At 46.2% G+C, this 16,871-nt stretch overlaps 1 protein-coding gene across 2 annotated transcripts in view; it reads left to right on the forward strand.

The window, feature by feature from the left end:
• Positions 1 to 16,871, forward strand: part of ORC1 (origin recognition complex subunit 1) — an 87,510-nt gene that overhangs the window by 11,808 nt on the left and 58,831 nt on the right. For both annotated transcript variants that reach the window (XM_069232668.1, XM_069232667.1), the window contains exons 3-4: positions 6,790 to 6,968; positions 8,506 to 8,896. In XM_069232668.1, coding sequence (XP_069088769.1) covers positions 6,790 to 6,968; positions 8,506 to 8,896 — 570 coding nt within the window. The remainder of the gene's footprint in view (positions 1 to 6,789; positions 6,969 to 8,505; positions 8,897 to 16,871) is intronic.

The raw sequence follows: 16,871 nt of genomic DNA on the forward strand, positions 1-16,871 counted from the left end.
GCCTACTTGTCCACAACGAGCACTGGCAGCTTGCCTGGGAGGGAGATGCTTTTACTAGAACATGATATTCAAGAGAGCAAAGTCCTTACAGCCGTAACCCGACTACAACGCAGAAAAGTGACAGGACAGGACAGGTTCCCACCTGCGTTCTACAAGACCTTTGCCACACAGCTGCTTCCCCTCCTCACCCGCCTTTTTAAATTCTTTGGAGGCACAGGCACACTCACGGACACCATGTGGGAGGCAACCATCATAGTGATTCACAAACCTGGGAAAGACTCCACCTTGTGCTCCTTCTTCCCACCCACCTCCTTGTTAAATGTAGATGCTAAACTCTTTACAGGCATACTTGCAGCATTCCTCAACCCATACATAGAGGGCTTGATCCGTCCTGACCAAGCCGGACTCATACCGAAGAGAAACTGTACCCACAATACCAAAAGATTGGTCGCACCTCCTAGAGAAAGTGACCTGCTTCCAGACACCTGCTCTATTCACAGCAATTAATGAGGAAAAGGCGTTTGGTCCCATGCTCTGGCCCTTCCTCCAATAAGTTCTAGCTGACCTAGGTCTGGGTGCCCAATTTCACAAATGGGTATGGAGCATTAAACCCCCAGCCTGTGTGAGTTAATGGGCTGACCTCGCATGCATTTGACGTAACCAGGAACATAAGGCAGGGATGCCCCCGGTACCCACAGCTATTCGCCCTCTATATGGGGCTACTGGCTGAATGGATGTGGGCACCCAGGAATCGGGGTATACCCTTAGGCGATCAAGAACACAAAATAGCACTGTACGCAGATAATGTGATGATCTCACTTAAGTAACCCTGCACACCCCTCCCAGCACTCCCACAAGAGCTGTAGGCCTTTGGGACATTATCTGGGTTCAAGTCAATCTACAGAAATCTCAAGTTCTTCCTTTTCAGTCCCTCGCGACAAAAGAGCCCATCTGGAGCCCTTCTTTCCCTTCTCATGGGCAACCCATTAACATATCTGGGCTTAAAAAAGTGCCTCTCCCTAGAGAAGACATGTGAATGTAACTGTACAGACCTAGCTATGGCCTTCACAACTGGAGATATGGGACCATTTACTGGCTGGGTGGAATTGCCACAATAAAAAATGACCCTCCCCCCTAAGATCCTTTGTGATGCAGACCGTCTTGTTAAAAATGGCTCATGTATAGCAGGTCACTGTGGCTTACATTTAAGAGGGCAAGAAACCATGTATGCCCAGGAAATGGGCTTATCTATTGTTGTCCGAATGGGGCTTGGGCATACCTCACTTAATACACTACTACTAAGTGACCCAGTTGTGCTACATGGTGGAGTGGAACAGACCCCTCACCTAAAAACACTGATGCTTAACTGACCAAGCCATTGCAGGAATACGCAAGTGGAAATTTCACCAGATCCCCAAAAACACAACCCACCGGGGATTCTGTAATTCGTCGTTTACACGGGCGACTAAAGGAACCTAGGACAAAATCAGACTTGCAAAGCAGCTGTTTGCAGGCACCTCCCCATAAACACCCACCATAGATAATCCAACTTCCATGCCGCTGAACAGGGCACCACACTGCTCCCATGGCAGGAAGCCAACTGCAAACAAGTGGGGTACCTCTTTGACTTGGCACAAATCCAAGCTAACTATGGCATAGCAGCCAGCGAATTCTGGCATTAAACTGCAATTAAACACTTGGGTGGCCATTTCAACCTCGGCGGTCTTTTCACAAGAACGCCGAGGGTCTGCCGTGCTGAAGACCGCCAGTGCTGGCGGTTTTCCGCTCAGCGAATTATGACTGCTGGCAGCCCTCCGTCCTTTTCCGGACGGAGAGCCTCCATCAGCCATACAGGCGGTCGGCGGGGAAGTGGAGGTTGCTCCACCTCCAACGCCCCGTCAACAGAACACCGCCCACCGAATCACGTTACGTGATTCGGCGTGGCGGTGTTTTGTTGACGGGGTTGCTGGCGGCGGAGCAGCCCCCATGGATCCCGTCCCCTCCCGAAGGATCAACGGACCAGGTAAATTGATCGTCCGTTAGGGGCGGGGGTGGGTTTTTTTTGTGTGTTGTGTGCGTGCATGGGGTTGTGCGTGTGAGCATGTAGAGGGGGTGTGAGAGTGCGTGTATGCATGCGGGGGGAGTTGTGTGTCTGGGAAGTGTTCGTGTCTGTCTGTATGGATGTGTGCGTGTATATCTGAATGTGGGTGTGCGTGTATGACTGTGTGTGGCTGTAGGCATGTTTGTGGGTATGTGTGTTGGTGGTGTGGTTGGTGGCATGCGTGTCGGGTGTGAGAATGTATAGTGATGGTGGGGGAGGGGAGGGGACTCCTGCCACCTTTGAGGGGTGGCAGGGGGGTGGGGAGTGTCGGGGAAGGACTCAGGGGTGGGGGGTAGGGCGGTTCCCAACCCCACCACCAGCGTTCTTGTGACAGCCGCCGGGCTGGAGACCCAAGTCTCCAGCCCAGCGGTCGCGTCCGCCCTGGCGGTCGGTTCGGAGAAGTGGCAGATGACAATGGCGGTAACCGCCATGGTCATGATTCAATTTTTTTTACCGCCAGCCTGTTTACGGTAAGACCGCCGCTTCTCCGCAAACCGCCAGGGTTGTAATGAGGGCCTTGGTCACTATAGGAAGCTGGCCTGGTGTGTGGAGGGTACCCAAGGTACTTACACCTTATACCAGCTCCAGGTATTCCCTCTTAGTGAAATGTAGGCAGTCTCTAGAAGCCAGGCACTCTAGAAGTAATTGTGGATGAGCAGCCAAGGCTTATCTAGGAGACATGCAAAGCTCTTGCAAAACCACTGTAGTCATACAGCACGTATACACATGAAAGGAAACACTCAGTTATCCAAAAATAAAGGTACTTTATTTTTGGAACACAAAATACTAGAAGCGCAACCCTCCAGTAGGAGGTAAGTAATACACTAAATATATACACTAGCAATAAGAAATAGGCATAGAAAAGGTTAGAAAACAGTACAAATAGCAATAACCAGTAGTGACCCTAGGGGAGCACAAACCGTATACTAAAAAAAAAAAAAGTAATGCGAACACCCGACCCCCACCTAGGTAAGTGGAATGTGTAGACGGGAGCTGGGAGTACTAGAAAACCACAGAAGTAAGTTACACAGTACCCGCCAGCGACCAGGAAAGCAGAAGTAAATCACTGGATTTTCCCCAAACCACCCAAAAGGAGGAAAAGAAGACACCCTGAGAAGACTGCAGGAAACCAGCTGTGGATTCCCGAAGACAGAAGACCTGTGAAGAGAGGGGATCAAGTCCAAGAGTCATAGTGGAGTGCAGGAGGAGTAGGAGCTACTACCCACCCAGCTTTACTTGCAGGAGTTGGTCGACGGTGATGAAGAACAGGTCAGCACTGCAGCCCTGGAGCCAGAGAACAGTTCCTGATGGATGCAGAAGATTTCCCAGGCTGGTGTGAAGATCGCAGACGGTGTAGGTACAGGAATTCCACCAACAAGCCTTGGCAAAGGCAGACTCACGGTTGGTGGAAAAGTGGTGCTGCTGGGGACCAGCAAGGTCCATGAGGTCTCAACCCAGGAGGGGGAGTCACAGGGGACCATCGGTGTCGCAGAGAATCCACAGGAGCAGAGGCAGCACCCGCAGGAGTCCCACAGGACAGACACAGGAGTCATAGAAAAGGATCAGACACATGAGAACCACACAGAGGGCTGAGCATTGCAGGAAGGAGTGCTTGGGCCTGGGGCTACACGTCACCTGAAGATCCCTTTGAGGAGATGCAAACAAGCCTTGGCAACTGCAAGAGACGCAGTGCAAGGGGGTACTGTCCTGCGTGGGAAGGCAAGGGCCTAACTCCTCCAAAGGTGGACAGCTGGCAGAGAGGGCCAAGAGGACTACTCCGCACCACCATCCATGATGCAGGATCCAAGCAGCTCAAGATGAGGGGAGATCCATGCAGCCGGTCACCGTTGCAGCAGGTGCCTGCGGATGCAGAGGAGTGACTCCTTCACTCCAAGGGAGAGTCCTCCTTCGTCTTATGCAGGCTGAAGAGTTGCTGTCTTCTGGGGATGCACACCCGGGAAAATGTTGTAAAACCTGCAGGAGCAGTAGAAGCAAAGTTGCAGAAAGTGGATTGCAGCGTTGTTGGTTCCAGGACGGTCCAGTCACAGTTCCAGTGGCCAGAAGTCGAAGTGGAGGTTGCAGAGGAATCCTGCTGGAGTCTTGCAGTCTTGCAAGCTGAATCTGAGGACCCACCCAAGAGAGAGAGACCCTAAAAAGCCCTGAAAGGGGGGGAGGAGAGTTAGTCACCTAGCCAGGTAAGCACCTATCAGGAGGGGGCTCTGATGTCACCTGCCTGGCCTGGCCACTCAGATGCTCCCAGAGTTCCCTGCCAACCCTGGAAACAAGATGGCAGAACCCAGGAACCCTCTGAAGGTTCTCTGAGCACCACCCCTGCGGTGGTGATGGACTGGGGAGTTTCCTTTCCTTTGTCCAGTTTTGCACCAGAGCAGCGACTGGGGGTCCCTTAACCGGTGTGGACTGGTTTATGCACAGAGGGCACTAAATGTGCCCTTCAAAGCATACCAGTGGCTTGGGGAGGCTACCCCTCCTAAGCCAGTCACACCTAATTCCAAAGGGAGAGGGTATCGTCTCCCTCTCCCAAAGGAAATCCTTTGTTCTGCCTTCCTGGGCTTGATAGGCTCAAGCAGTAGGAGGGCAGGAACCTGCCTGAGTGGTGGCAGCAACGTGGGCTGCTCGGAAAATCCTGTAAGACTGGTGGTAAAAATGCTGGGGGTCCTCTAAGGATACTTGCAACAGTATTTGGGTATGATTCTGACATGCTTGATACCAAACATGCCCAGGTTGGGGGTTACCATTACGTAGCTGGACATAGGTAGTGTCCTATGTCCTGTACACGCGTAAAATGGTGTGCCTGCAATCACAAAGTGCAGGAAAATGGGCCTGGAGTTTGTGGGGGCACCTCTGCTAGTGCAGTGGTGCCCTCACACAGGTACCTGCTCCCTGTCCCCTGGGCTGAGGGCCTACCATGGGGGTGACTTTTAGTGACCTGTAGTGAAAATGGGTGCATGCACCAGTTTCACGCAGACTGCAATGGCAGGCCTGCAGAACCCTTTGCATGGGCTCCATATGGGTGGCAGAATAACTGCTGCAGCCCATGGGGATCCCCTGGTACCCCAGTTCCTTGGATACCTAGGTACCATATACTAGGGACTTACATGGGTGGACCAGTATGCCAATTGTGGGAAGAAAAGGGTACATTTAACAAACTTTACAGGAGAGGGCATAGCCACTGGGATCCTCGTTAGCAGGATCCCAGTGGACACAGTCAAACACACTGACAGCAGGCAGAAAATGGGAGTAACCATCTCGAGAAAAAGGGCACTTTCTAATACTACCCCATGCTGGATGACCCTTTACCACCTTCTAAAAAATGACTCCTCACCCATGATAAAGGCTTTCTCTCAGACATGTATGCCTTCTTGATTAAACCCTCCAACCCAACCAATCCCCAGCGTAGAAACAGTGGGAACGTGAATGAGAGCTTTTTTTTTTTTTTTTTTTTTACCCACAGAGAATCCGGAGATCTTCTCCACAGAACCTGCACTTCCGCCTTCAGCGCAGCCGGAAAGGCAATTATGCTTAAACTAACCTGCTACTATTACTAACCACAAGCTAGGATAGCCAAATGGAAGCACCCCCATTATGGCTGCTGCTGTAATTGTGGCTACTCGGGCACCCTGACCTACCTCCTTTAGTGTTGCTCCGAGCTTAAACGTTACTGAGAAACTGTACTATCCAGTATTACCAAGATTTACACACCATACATCCTTTTAAGTTATGTCCTCCTGGGACTGGTCAACTCGCCGACTTACCTCAATCATTGCAAAAGAAGCAAATCTATCACTTTCGTGCTGGGCGCAGCTAAGCAGGGCATCCAATCTAAATGGGGCGCGGACAGCACACACTCTCACGGATTAGCTGCTCAAACTATGGAACCTCCTCGCCATAGAACAAGTGACGGCCTCCATAGACAATAAATTATCACAGTTTGACATAATGTCTGGTTTATGCGTTCGATTGTTATTACAGGACTTTCAATAAGTTTCCTGTTCTGCATGCGTCCGCATAGTCAGACTAACATCCACAGTGATTATTGTGGAGCAGCCAACCTAGGTGGTTCCTGGCTGACATGTCTCCATTTGCAACCAGCCATGAGAGTGCGCAGCCCATGCTGGCGGAGGCGCCCGTAGTCCGATCTAACATTTTTTCACTATTGCCCTAAGGTTTAGTCTGATCCAGATCTGTTGGGCCGGGCAAGTTACACAATTGCACATAGTCTGGTAGTAAAAATAAGCATATCTTCCCAATTAGAATCTACTTCATATCCCTTTGCTTTTCATTTATGTATTCTTGGGGAAACGTTTGTGTAGTCCTTTCAATTACAAGACCGGAGGTGTCTGAGAGGGTAATCTATGGTGTGACCCTGCAGTGACTGTGACCTAGAAATTGCATAATATTGATGGGCTACAACTGTGTAAACACTTTTTTCTAAAACATAGTTACATTTGTGAAGAAAATGCAATGCTCTGTGTTGAGTTAGATACATATGGCTGCTTAGGTCAATTTTTAATTCATGCATTGCTTGTTTAATTTTTTTTGTGTAGGACTGCCATCCATCATTCTTTGGTGTTGTGTTTGTTTATATGTTTGTGTGTCATGGATTATCTAAAAAAAAAAAAAAAAATCTCTTCCCATGAAGTGATCTTTAGGGCTGTCTTGTATTTCAGGTTCTCGCACTCAGTCCCGTAAGCATGCGGTTGTGCAGTGGTTTGTGCGCTTCGAAGAAGTCCCACGCAGTAAACAGAAAAGGTTGGGACGGGAGGTTCACCCCCAAGAGATTTTCTTGTATGACGTCCCAGCTTGTGATAGTGACATTGATGCTGAGACCATTATTGGCACCGTTCAGGTGAGCACTTGCCTGCTTCCTTCACAGAAGCATACAGTTTGTGGCAGATTGTCAGAATGCTGCTCGGCTCTAAAACCAATCGAAATAAACTCTATATGTAGACTTGAGGTTTTGTACACACTTGTTGTATAACTTTGCTGTATTAAGCTTCTGTGTAGCACATGGGTTTGTAAAGAAAGAACTCTTACTGGTCCCAAAAAAGTGAAGTACTGCACTGTAACGTCGTATAAGTAAAGACATTGTTTTTTATATCAGTTGTCTTTTTTGTTGTTGTTCCTTTTGGAAAACGTAACCTAATTTGTAAGCTGTAAAATATACAGCCTTCTTATCAACTATAATAATTGAAGGTGTTTGTGGTGGCATCCTCAGAAGAAAAGTAATGGATGCAAGATGAATTTCTGACAATAGTGTTTGTCGGGGAGTTTAAAACACACCCAATCTATTGTAATTAAACATATTTCCCAATATCATTTGATGGGTTGTATCTTAGGTGAGAGGCATCGCAAACTGACAGACCCAGGCAGCAGGTAGAGGACTTCCACTGTCTTCATCTTTAGCCTTTCTGCCCTTAGAGGTATAGTTAAGGTTCGCCAATAGTTGGAATTGTTTCAGCCCTTCTATATTCACCAGAATGTCAATATAGTCCCTAGTGTCCTGTTGGTCCAGGCTGCTATGCCAGGCAAGGCAGAAGAAAAGGCATTTGACTTGATTTTCTCCCTCCGTTACTGTTGGTAGCTCTGGCATGGGAATCCCTCCATTGGTGCTTATAAAACTTGTCCTCCAGCCCGAAAAATATGGATTGAGCTTCTTGTGGGGAGTAGGAATTGATAAAATGATCCTTGAGGGGAAGGACAAGAGAGAATTGCTTTTGAGCTGCAGGGGAGCTGCTATTGCTATGGCTCTCTCAAAAGCCAGGCCCTTTTAAGAACGTGCATATAAATTGGGAAAATCTGCTAGCTTCTGCACACTTTATCCCCTGTTCCACTGCTTAAGATGATGTCAGATGGAGCACAGCGGGACAAAGGGTACATCCTGCATACATGTTCTTCAGAGAATGAACGTCAATGTCCTCTAGTGGTGAGTTGACTCTAGTGTTGGCTCTCTTCTTATAGTCATGAATTGATTGATGGATTGAGGCGCTGGTTTACCCTGTTGGGAACTTAAGAACGGTTCTCCTGCTGGATAGGTGTTTTCTGCTGTCAATCAAAAGAAAAGTTCCTTTCCCTGCACGATGATAGTTTGGAGTCGGATGGGTAGGATTGGGTGGGTGGTTGGGGGGAGGGGGGGGTTATAACTGGCAGCCAGAGCTAAAGCCTTACCGTTGTTCCCTCTTTTACACATCACACCCAAGTTTAACTGTGGCACATTAACAGCACCTTTCCTTATCTCTTTAATGCCGTTTTAACTAGGAATGTGTGAATCTGCATTGTTACCTTCTGCTGGACAATGTTTTTAAGGAGTCTGTTGATAATGCATAATGCTTATCATTCTTTCCCTGTGATCTACTCCTGTTGTCATTGAACTCTCCCTTTTCTAGGTGAAGATGCTGCATCCGAATGCCAGCATACAAGTAAAGAAGGCTGGTGAAAAGGAATTATTTGCAATGCTTTCTTGGAACGGAAAGACCTTTCAGCCACTAACCTGTGCTTTGACACCTGAAGACAAACAAAAAGTGGCGACATCTCCAGGCAGTCAGAATGCCTGCCCACCCAAGCCGAGAGTTTCTCCAGAAGATGGGGAACTGGACATAATTTGTGCTGTAGAGGTAGAGTCTGGTAGAGTCATCCGCAGTTCGATGAAAAAGAGAGCCCTAGAAATTGAATCAAAACATTCTGCCTCCAAGTATTCTCATTCCAAGGACAGAATTGCTCAGCGAGTTACCAGTGTTGGTGGTACACCTGGAGCCAGAAAGAAGTTGCAGCTCAGCAGTACGTATAGCTTCCTTTGATTTACTTATTTTTTAAAGCTGATCAGTCGCACTTGTGGTATGAACAGATTCATCTTTAGGCACCCTTCTGTGAAAGATCTGTAGTATTCGTTGTTTGGTTGCTTTTTCATAGCTTTAGAAGTAGGCTGAAACAATAGGGGAAATAAGGATTTGATATCAAGTAGGAGATTGTTTCTGGGTTTTGAAGCTGGGGTATCAAAGCACCTGTCATTTCTTCTGAGGTTTCTGGTTGAAAGTGAAATTTTAAGGATCTAAATTTTACTAAAGCAGAAAGTCATAGCCCCTGGACACTAACCTAGAGTTCTCAAGGGGCTGCCTTTTGTCAGATGAGTGAGAGCAGGATCTGATGTCGAGTAGGAGATTGTTCTGGAATTTTGAAGCTTGTGCATCAAATCACCTATGACCTTTTCTGACGTTCACTTGGGAGATGTCCATCTTGCACGGCTGATGGTTGTAAGTGAATTATTGTGGATTATTGCACCTTTAGGCATGGCAAAAGCCCTTGTCCAAGCCCTGCATTGTAGGGTTTCCAAAGTGCAGTCTGTTTTTGGATACAGCTCCTGCTCTAACAGCACCAACATCTCCCTGCACACCTGATTGATTGGTCACTAGCCTGCCTTCTTAGTATGTACTAAGCCTATAAGCTTATTTCTACAAGGCCTGACTTTACCACCCACAGATGTGTGAACTTAGTTCAGTGCACAGATGCTTGAATGTGAAAGTCCAGGTTGTTGTAGCCCCACACAACCTTGCCCAAATCTCTTGTTGATTTGGTCAGTTTCCTAGTTTACTAACCATCCCATAAAGGTTTTGGGGACATAGTGGTAATTCAAAACCAATTTAATTCTTTAGAATATCACACACAAACACTGCACTGAGTAAAAGACACTTTAAGTGTTTATTTCAAAATTAAAATTCTGGTGCTTAGGACATGAAAAGTAACCACACAGGATATGGTTTATACATCACTGAGGCACATGCCAAACAAAGAAAATAATAAATACATTTCTCGCTATGTTCATATTATCACCCCATCGCCTACTTGTATGCGCTACGCTGTGAGAGCATGGAGTAGATTAACTTGCAGTTGCTTGGGAGAAGATGTACTGCAAGCCTTTTTACAGTAAAGTGCTGTGGTTGGTAGGAAGGCTGGAAGTGAATGTTCTCTCAAAAGAAAATACAGAACAGCTGGGCTAAGTAAGGTCTCCTCTCGGCAAGCTATCAGTATTCAGGTATAATGCTGCAGCAGCGCTTCAGTCTGGAAGGTTCTCTAAGAAGAATCTCTGGCAGCTTCTGAAGCGATGATGTGGGAGAAATACCTTGTTGAATTTTGGTGATTTCATGTGTGTTCTTTTTTAAATAGTAAATTGACCCTTCTTAAGGAAAGTATTGACATAATCATCTACATCAAATAGATATACTAACAAGGTAAATTACAAACACACTGTTCCGGTTATATCTGTTATTTGACCTTAGAAAAGACACCTGTCTCAGACTTCTGTCGCACAAGGAATTTTCATTTATGACACTACCAGAAGGATAAGACCCCTTTTATTTTATATCACTACGGGAGGATTTTACATACTTTTGGGTCAAAAGGATGTGACATATGTACTTTACCCAGGAAGGTAAATACCACCATGTTTTAGCATCTGTGAAGTTTTATAGGACACCTTTTTCCAAGTAGGCATGAGACAAAATGGAGACCTAATCCCAGGATGCTTGTTTCCGGTCCAGGGAGGACCTGGCTTGGCAGTTCGGGCTGGACTGTTCCCATGAGGAACAGGATCAAGACTGATTTGCAAATGGCTGGGTCCAAACTGGGGTGGCATGTTGAGCAAAAGAACAATGGATTAAACCCAGATCTGTGACTGGGGGTGAGTGTTTGCATTGTTCAGCACTCCGTCCATCATCCTTTTGTTTTGCTAAAATGGAGTCAGGCCATAGGATCAATTCAACATGTACCGTCCCTTGCAGGCTGCAGGAGTGAAGAATTTGACTTATTGCCTTTGATAATTAGAGTGCAATGATATTGTTTATTTTCCCACTACCCAATAGAACAGTGGTTCCCAAACTTTTTCGACCCGCGGCTCCCTTCACCTATATTTGCCATTGCCCGCGGCTCCCCATTATGTTACTTTTTTTTTCTTTTTCGGGTGGGCGATGTAAGCCCAGCCTCGGGAGTACTTTAATTATATCAACGAGCATAACATGGATGTTTTGTATATTTCCTCCTCCCTGCTAGACCACATCTCCTCCAATTCAACCTCTCATTCTTAAACGTCTAAAAAAAATTAGCCACATCTCCCCCTTGTGTCACACTTGCTGTCCTCCATGCACGTATTTTCTTCTCTGTTTACAACGTCATTACATTGCCTTGACCACACACACATCTCACACCTCACCTTTGGTGCACACATTCTGCCTTCAATCTGGACACTTTCTCCTCTAAAACTACTTAACAGTACTTGATCATTCACCAGTGCTTAATTTGTGCTTGTTGTTTCCGGTGCTAAGCAAGGAAGAGAAAAACGAAATAGTGTCACAATGGGAGAAAACAGAAAGCTGCAAGAGTGAGCTGAAGGGGCAGGGAGTGGCTTTAAAATCATTGAAGAGGCCTGAGATGGCTTCAGTATTACACTGCCTCAGTATTCCATTTTCGCACCTTTAATTGCAGCAGCCACATGTATAAAAGGAGGACTTTGGGCACCGGCACGTTTTTATTTACAAATTAAGCACTACCGTTCACACTCCCACTCTGCAGTTTCTTGAGAATTTAGGAGGCACCGCTGCCTTAAATTATTTCAAAGGCTTCAGCTTTTGATAACTGTGCTTTCCAAGTTCCACTTGGTCTGTACCTCCCATAGCCGTTTTTCTGGCATCCCAACGAAAATTGCCTTCCCCTGGCAGTAAGACTCAGTAAGTAATCTGATTTGGGCATGCAAGTGAGGAAGGACTGTGGTCCTATAATTTATTTTTAACAATTTACTAGCATTTAGAAACACAAATGGGGGAAAAAAGGAAAGGTGTGCTTAATAATAAGAGTGGAAGGTTAATCTTTCACAAAGCAGAAATGCTGCAATTTTCCCCTGGACTTGTCCTCAAAAAGGAACTAATAATTCTAATAATGTCTTCTAACCTAAATAAACAAACTCAACTTCTGTGTGTGTGCTGAATCAAGCTGTTAGCAGTTTTCTCCTGTCTGGAAACTACACAGGGGCCTCGTGCTCGCCCCTGGGAAATATCCATCTGTTTTAAAAACAGAACATTAGTTATTAATAATACTATAATTTACTATATCGGCGCTGATTAGGAGAATTTCCTGCTCATTCCTGTGATATCCGGTCCTGCCGTGCCCTCTCTCTCGCCCTAGATTAGAAATCCTAATAATAATAATTATAGTTACCTGATTATTGTAAATTCAACAAGGAATACGTCCGATGTGCGCACTTCAAGAGGATCCCACGGGAGCAATAACATTCCAGTGCTCTCTTCTGAATTTCCGACCAGCTGGCAATGACGAAGGCTTTTTATTTAAGAACTAATCATGTTTGGTGAAACCATGCTGCAGAGGGCAAGACTTTGACAGGTGAGGCTTATGTAACTCCCCCACATAAAATGCTAAAGAGTTACTCGGCCGCAAAATACTTTTAACTCGTCATAAACAGGTCATTTATAAACTGCGCACATAAATCTTTTTTTAAATGTTCATATCATGTTTCCAAAATGTGCGTGGCGCCCCTGGCAACTTTTAACGGCGCACCAGGGTGCCGCGGCGCACAGTTTGGGAACCACTGCACTAGAAGGTAGAGTAAGGCAGCTCATTTAACAGATGTCACAAGAGAACGTGTGCTCTAATTCTCATCACAAGCAGTTGAATAAACTGATTGACACACTCTATATAAATGAAGGTGGTAAAACAGAGGGTGCTCTGATAAGTATGTCAGTACGTGCAGTAGTAGTCCTGAATTGTTTCTTATGCGGTTGCTTGTAGTAAACGTACTTAAAAGCCAGAATACAATTCAAAACGCTACGTCAAAAGCAAGTGACTTTAAAAAAAAATTCTAAAGATTGACATTCTGACCCACGAATGCTGAGAACAAAGTAAAACGTCTTTGAACCTTATCTATCTATTTTTATTCCCTTCAACATTAAAAGTCATAGGTGGTGATTGCCAATTGGTTAGTGTATACCGCCAACTGTCATGCTGGTGGCTGCCCGAAAACCACCAGTACTGGTGGTCTGCAGACCGTCTTATTAGGACTGCTGGCAGCTTTCCACCAGTCTTCGGGCGGAAAACCGCCAGTAGTCGTGCTGGCTGTCGGCGGTTCCACCGCCATCAGCGTCTCGCGCCAACAGGACTCCTCCCGCCGTATTTTGAAGCTTCACCCGTAAAGTAAAAAAATAAAATAAAAAATGGTTTGTGGCACTTGAAAAATGTAAGAAAGAAAAGTTACATATGATTTATCTAGGCGGCTGGATAAATGAAAGAGGACGTTATGAAGCCCACTTGAACACCCTAACAACCTTGGCTCTTGCAATGAACTTCACATTCCAAAGGTTACTAAACAAACAGATAAGCCTACATATGACTGCTGTGTGCGACGTAATTGGAAGCAAAGTAATGCCGACATTAGCATATGTACTGATCACCTTTAAAAGTAAGCTCAGGAACTATTTGGACAAAACTCAGTGTAGCTATTATCCAGGTCTCCTCCTTCCACCAGATTCCTCAGTATTTGCTCAATTCCTCCTTGAATTCAACTATCAAGGCAGGATCTAATTCTCAACGCCAGACTCTTCGTGTACTGTGCAAAACTAAAGAAAATGGGAATGGAAACATTGAAATGTCTCAAGACCATAAAATGGTGATGTCCCAGAGGAAAAACTAGTGTCAGTCCGAAATCTGAGAGCTGCAGAAATATCGGCAGGGAAATGTGAAACTGGACAAAAATCTATATAATCCCTCAAATTGGCCAACATTTCTAAAACAACCACTCCCATTAGACTGGAAAGACAACAGATGATGGTAAAATGTGCAGTTATACGACTTCCGGCATAATGAGAAGGGAGTTTAAGTGGCAACATCCACCAACTTTATAGAATGTACTGGTCAGCCCCAGAGTAACTTCATCATATCATATGTATTTGTAAGAAACGGATGAGTGAGACAATGCTAGTTGCAGCTGATATTTAAAGCTCTTCATTTACGATCCCGAACAGTCTGTGGAGTGCTGTCTAAAGGGGAGATTTAACCAGCCGATAGCATGATTTTTGAAATTCTTAAAAGGGACCATAGTGGAACTGAATCAGGAGAAAAGCTCTATTTTATGAAGGGAATGTTTTGGGGACTCCTAGCAATGGTGCAAAACAACACAGGAACAACATTGAGGAATTACACATAATAACATAGCTAAGCTAAGTTGAACTCCTGTTTTAAGTGTCACTGATGTCCGTTTTAATGTAAGTTTTGAATCTCCTTTTTTATCAAATTATTCACTGTTATAGCCATCTGATGCTCACAAATTTAATTTTTAATGATTTTAATTATTTATACAATAACATATCTCTAGTGCAGAGAACGACCATCTGATTATTTGGTGGGGTTGAGGGTGTATACTGAGAGGATGAGATCCAGCTAAACAATGCAATACTGTTCATAACATTTCATTCCTGTTTTCGTTCGTTACACTGCTTTACCCCACTAGGGAAGGTCTTTAAGTAGAAACAGAGTCCACCAGTTAATGGAGAAGAATAATTTGCACATCTAGATTGATCTAAAGAACCTTGATCGGAAATTAGTTTGCCAACATACCCTTCAAAGATTTCCTAATAGTTAAGATTCTCCTCTTAATTGTTAGGGCAAATTGGGATCACTGCAATCCGAGAAAACCACATTAAGAGAAAATATGAGTCACAGTTCAGAACTAAATTGCCCAAAACTTTTTAATCGTTGAGTAACTTGAGACAGAATGGAGTAGCATTATTCTTGCAGGGGGTGTCCCTTCCCTTTATAATGATGGTGTAGGAAGCTGGCTTTTCATATAGTGGAATAAAATGAGGTACACCGTGCAAGCCCAAGCAATCCTAATCCCAAATGCTCTGTTTTTGGGTAGTGTGGTTGAGCAGTTAGGCATATCAGAGGGTAGTGCTAAGCATGTAAGGCGCACACCCATATACAGTAAGTGAGAGACACACTCGATAAAGAAATCCAACACCAATTTAAGATCACTAGACTCGGGCGACTATTTTTTGAGTTATGAATTTGGACAGTTTTCAACAGCTGACACTGCAATCTTTAGAGTTGTAATGTTTTCTTATGGGGGAAAACATACTGCATACTGGTATTTAGCAACAACTTACAAGACCAATCTTCTGGAGTTAAAGTAAGTACAGGGCAAGGTCCAAAGCAGCACCAACAGCTCACTTCGGGAGGCAATGGGTGGTCCAGGTGCAAAGGTGCTTTTCTGCTTTAGGTGCCCAATGTTATCCTATGGGGAGGAGGGGAACGTAGTGCATGCGGGTACTTCGTGATGACCTACAGGACTCTTCGTTCACTTCGGGAGGCATTGAGACGCCTGGGTGCAGAGGTGCGTTTTAATCCTCGGGTGTCCAATGTTCTCCTATGGGAAGAAACACACACTGCATATGAGCACTCAGAAACAACACACAGTACTGTTCTTCTGGACTTGAGGTGAGTATGGGGCAAGGTCCTTGGCTACACAGGTCACCTCGGGAGGCTCTGGTGCAGAGGTGTGTTATGTCGTAGGTTGTCCCATTCAAGTCTATAGGAATTGGCCCGGGTGGAATTTTGCTGCAGGGATGGGCTGGAAGGGCAGTCCGTGGAACCCACAGTGGGGCTTGACCCTTGAGGTCCTTAGGCACATGGGGACACCATCGGTCCACACCTCCTCGAGCTGTAGAGCACAGGTGCAGGGGTGTCTTCTGGCATCATGTCTGATGCTGGAGTTCCTCACTGTTGCAGGGAAGTGCCCACAGAAACACTCTGCAGGTGTGGACTGGGGGTCCAGTCTGACTAAGACAACAAGTGGGCTTGGGTTTCATGAGGTGGGGAGACGTGGGGACCCCCTTGGTTCTCTTCTCCTCAGTGGATGGGTGAAGAGGTGTTCTAAGGTGGCGGTTTTTGTCTCCTGGTTAATCGCAGTTGCAGGGGGTCTGCAGAAACAGGCTGCAGACTCAAGCATGAAGTCCACAGTGGGTGATCACAGGTTGGGCTTCATCTCTGGAGGGCCTGGGGACCACGCTGACACCATTGGCCCACTTCAGCACAGGCTGATGCGTCCGGGTGCAGTGATGATGTCCAGCGTCAGGTTTTTGATGGTCATGCTTCCTCTCAGTCCTTTCTTGAGTGCCTGCGAATGAAGGGGAGCAGCCCCTCTGCTCGAAGGGAGTTCTTGGCGATTTGTGGAGCTGTGGTGGCTCTCCCAGGTTCTTGGAGACTGGAGCAGCAGGATAAGGTCACTTGCTCCTTGAGGATTGGGTGCAGCGGGCAGGCTGGCAGGGTTGGTGCCAAGTTAGTCGGGCTCCCCGGTTCTCGGGTCCAGCAGGCTTGTCATCAACTTCTCCTTTTGTGTTCAGCAAAGATCTGACAATCTGGTATCAGGGGTACCCCTAAATACTCAATTTAGGGGGCGTTAATGGGAGTGAAGGGTAGTAGCCAATTGGCTACTTACTCTTGTGGTCGCTACACCCTCTAGATGACCACTCCCTAACCAGAGTTCCTAAATGCCACCACACTCATGATGGCAGAATTGCTAAAGTCGTGTCCACTTCAGGCTGGTCGCCATAGGGGTGCATCCATCCTGGAAGGGCAGCACGCCTCCTGCATATCTCATTTTCCCACCTGCCCAAGTGCTAGAAGGGCCCTGCGGCAAGGGGGTTTTCATTTTCCACAGAAGACCAGATCTGCATGCCAAAAGTGATGGGCTTCTTTG

Source organism: Pleurodeles waltl, chromosome 4_2, assembly GCF_031143425.1.
Source record: "Pleurodeles waltl isolate 20211129_DDA chromosome 4_2, aPleWal1.hap1.20221129, whole genome shotgun sequence".
Taxonomy (NCBI): domain Eukaryota; kingdom Metazoa; phylum Chordata; class Amphibia; order Caudata; family Salamandridae; genus Pleurodeles; species Pleurodeles waltl.